Genomic DNA, 3,240 nt, shown 5'->3' with positions numbered 1-3,240 from the left:
ATCATCATGATGTCCAGTGAGCCTGCAACTGCCACACTCAAACAGACTGTGTAGATCTACCAGCTGTACTGACAGCTGAGAGGAGAGATTGAGAGAGCTATACGACTATAGTCTGAGAAGAAGTCACAGTGGTTTGTGCCAATAAATTGTGGCAAAACATCACTTGCGGCTAGCTACAGGAGTACCGCAACGTGTAAGACGATTAGATAACTCAGGTGCAGACGTCGTGCCATACCCAACAGTATTCCAATATCTGGGTAAGATCGAGAGGGAGTAAAAAGCCTTGCAGATCTGCTGCCAAAGTATTTTTAGAGTTACGTACCTGTTCCTTGCAACCTTGATACAAACTGTCCGAGATGGCAATGAGTTGCAAGTTTCGAACCGTAGATATGCACACGTGCGGTGAACCTCTTCGTATTGTCGTTGAGGGAATGCCACCAATTGAAGGAAGAACAATACTGGAAAAGCGCGACTTCGCAAAAGCTAATTTGGATCATATCCGGCGTTTCCTGATGTTTGAACCACGTGGTCATACTGACATGTATGGATGTTATTTAGTCGAACCATCACCACCTGTACCTTGTGTGACTGAGGGAGATGAGGTCGTGAGTGACGACGTGAAAGCTGAGGAGAAAGCTCACCTGGCAGTTCTGTTCCTTCACAACGAGGGTTACAGTACAATGTGTGGCCATGCTGTACTGGCCCTGGCACGCTTTGCAGTCGATCACAAGTACGTGGACCCGGCAACGGCAGTCACGCGATGTCGTCATGACGACGCTCGGCCAACCGCACAGCCGAGTGCCACTCAGCCTGCGGGTGACACTGCCATGGTTACCGCATCAGCTGAGTCTGCTGCTGTTGAGTGCGGCGTGGACGCCGGCGGAGTGCGAGAAGTACCTGTGAACATCGAGTGCCCGTGTGGATTGGTGAGAGCGCACGTAGAGTACGACATGGCCAGGCGACGCACTGGACGAGCCCGATTCCGCAGCGTGCCGGCGTTTGTGTTGCATACAGACGTGTATGTCAACGTGCCCGGCTACGGCTCTGGTAGAGATGCCAGCAGCCATGCTGCAGCAAACAGTCCTGGTAGGGTTTTACTAGACGTATCGTATGGTGGCGCTTTCTATGCTCTGGTGGACGCGGCACAAGTGGAGCTGGATATCAGGACTGCATCGTTGGAGTTGCTGAAGAAAGCGGCCGCTGCAATCAAAGCTGCCGTGCAGGCATCCCTACCCATCACGCACCCGTATTCACCTGAGCTGTCGTTCCTCTACGGCGTCATCTTCACTGATGGCAAGGATAAGTGGCAGCAGGAGAACGACAGCGGTGCTCCCGAGCCAACGGCAAATGTTACGATATTTGCAGAGGGAGAAGTGGACCGCTCTCCCACCGGCTCTGGTGTAACTGCGCGCCTGGCTGCCCAGTACCACAAGGGACAAATAGCCTTGCAGCAACAGCGCGAGTTTATCCAGCCGCAGGTCAAGGGCAGCTCGTTCACTGGCACGGTGGTAGCGGAGACTCTGTACGGCAAGAAACAACAAGCTGCAGTGATTGTGGAAGTGTGCGGCAAGGCCAGCTACACTGGCGAGTGCGTGTTTCATTTGGAGGAGGACGACAACATCGGAGAAGGGTTTCTAATCTCTTGAGTGACACCATGACATTGATGGTGCAGTATAGTTTTATCTCATCCAAAGTATCGTTGAAGAGTCAAAGCCATAGTCATCGCGTCCGTCCTTCCCATTCTTCTTACACAGCGACATGGTATTGCACATCTGAACTTCAATTTATTGATTGAGCACACTGCTTGTAGCCCTGGTTCTCTGTTTTGCAACTGGAATATGAATACACAATACTCAATAGTGAACAAACGTTAGGTTTGTTTCATTGCTAGAAGTATTGAAGTGCTGAAACGAACTACGACTTGTATAGTGCTTCTCAATGAAATCCGGTCTCGTGAATCAAGGGTGTGCGCCCTGTGCCAGTTTGCATCCCAGTGTTCGCTGATCTAGGGCTGCACGGCGCCCAGCGTGGTGTTCTTTCGCTTGATCGGATTTCATTGAGCCGCACTGTGCGAGCTGGGGAGAAGTGCAATACCGGTATTATAATTTATATTACTCCCTGCGTATATCTGGAACAATCTGAACACATTGCAGCACCCCTGCATGCATACCAGTCTAGCATGGAACAACTGTAGCATTGCTGTAGGGTGTAACTGCAGCTACAGGCAGTTTTGGTCCTTCCCTTGATGATACTACAACAAACTGTAACCCTCACATCACACGACAGGAAAGGCAAACTACTGCCTGGCCTGGAAAAACAGTGGTTGTAAATCCTTCACCCTTGCAAGCTCTGGGCTGGTGCAATCCCAGCCCAAGTTGCTTTTCAAGCTTTCATATACGTGTTGTACTGGCACTGTACTGTACTAATCACACTTGCATGCTTGCTCTGATACAGCCCGGCGTATGTGCCATGTGCACTCGAGTACTCCGGTGCTACACCCTACTTTACTTGAACATCTCTTATCCGGCCACCTTGGCCTTGGAAGCAACTTTTTTCTTTGGCCAATGAGTGAGTGCTTCTTGGCCTTGGCCTACTTGTTGTGCACATCATATACCCGCTGCGGCGCTGGGCATGCAATTGGACTGAGAAGTACGGCCGCAATCAGCCAGGAGTATGAAAGATGAGTCAGAAGCACGACTCCCTGGTGAGGTGGATGAGGACGAGAAGAAAGGTAAGTAATAGTTATGCGTGGCCATCTTCGGCAATGGACTGACCCGCAATCTCTCAAGAGAAACGGCTGGCACTAACATACACAGTAATACACACACACGCACACACTTGTACTTCACTACAGTACTTGCTCATCACCAGAAGATGGTCACAACCCCCTCCCCCTCTCCCCTCCTGAGAGGGATCATAAACTGTACTTTTATAGTAGTGATCTTGGAAAGATGACTCCATTACCAAGCATTGTCCACTGAACTACATGACTGTACCCAGTGGTAGACGGTCGCCGAATACCAAACTCTGGGTGGCCTTGGAATCAGGATCCTGAGAAGTGCAGCCCCCACACACACACCACCACACACACACGCACACAGGTTCATTTACATGCGAGTGTGCCCATGCTCTCTCTCTCTCCCTCCCTCCCTCTCCCTCTCTCTGTCACACACACACACACACACACACACACACACACACACACACACACACACACACACACACACACACACACACACA

General features: G+C 50.8%; 1 protein-coding gene across 1 annotated transcript in view; it reads left to right on the top strand.

Moving 5' to 3' along the window:
- LOC135826555 (trans-L-3-hydroxyproline dehydratase-like) overlaps positions 1-2,548 on the top strand; it is a 2,592-nt gene extending 44 nt beyond the window's left edge. The window contains exon 1 of the mRNA XM_065339165.1: positions 1-2,548. This exon is cut by the window's left edge and continues 44 nt beyond it. Coding sequence (XP_065195237.1) covers positions 357-1,646 — 1,290 coding nt within the window. The 5' untranslated portion in view covers positions 1-356 and the 3' untranslated portion in view covers positions 1,647-2,548.
- Positions 2,549-3,240: the final 692 nt, after the last annotated feature.

The sequence above is a fragment of the Sycon ciliatum genome, chromosome 1 (genome assembly GCF_964019385.1).
Source record: "Sycon ciliatum chromosome 1, ocSycCili1.1, whole genome shotgun sequence".
Classification (NCBI taxonomy): Eukaryota; Metazoa; Porifera; class Calcarea; order Leucosolenida; family Sycettidae; genus Sycon; species Sycon ciliatum.
The sequence above is the reverse complement of the archived record's forward strand: the minus strand, read 5'-3'. Positions and strand labels throughout refer to the sequence as shown.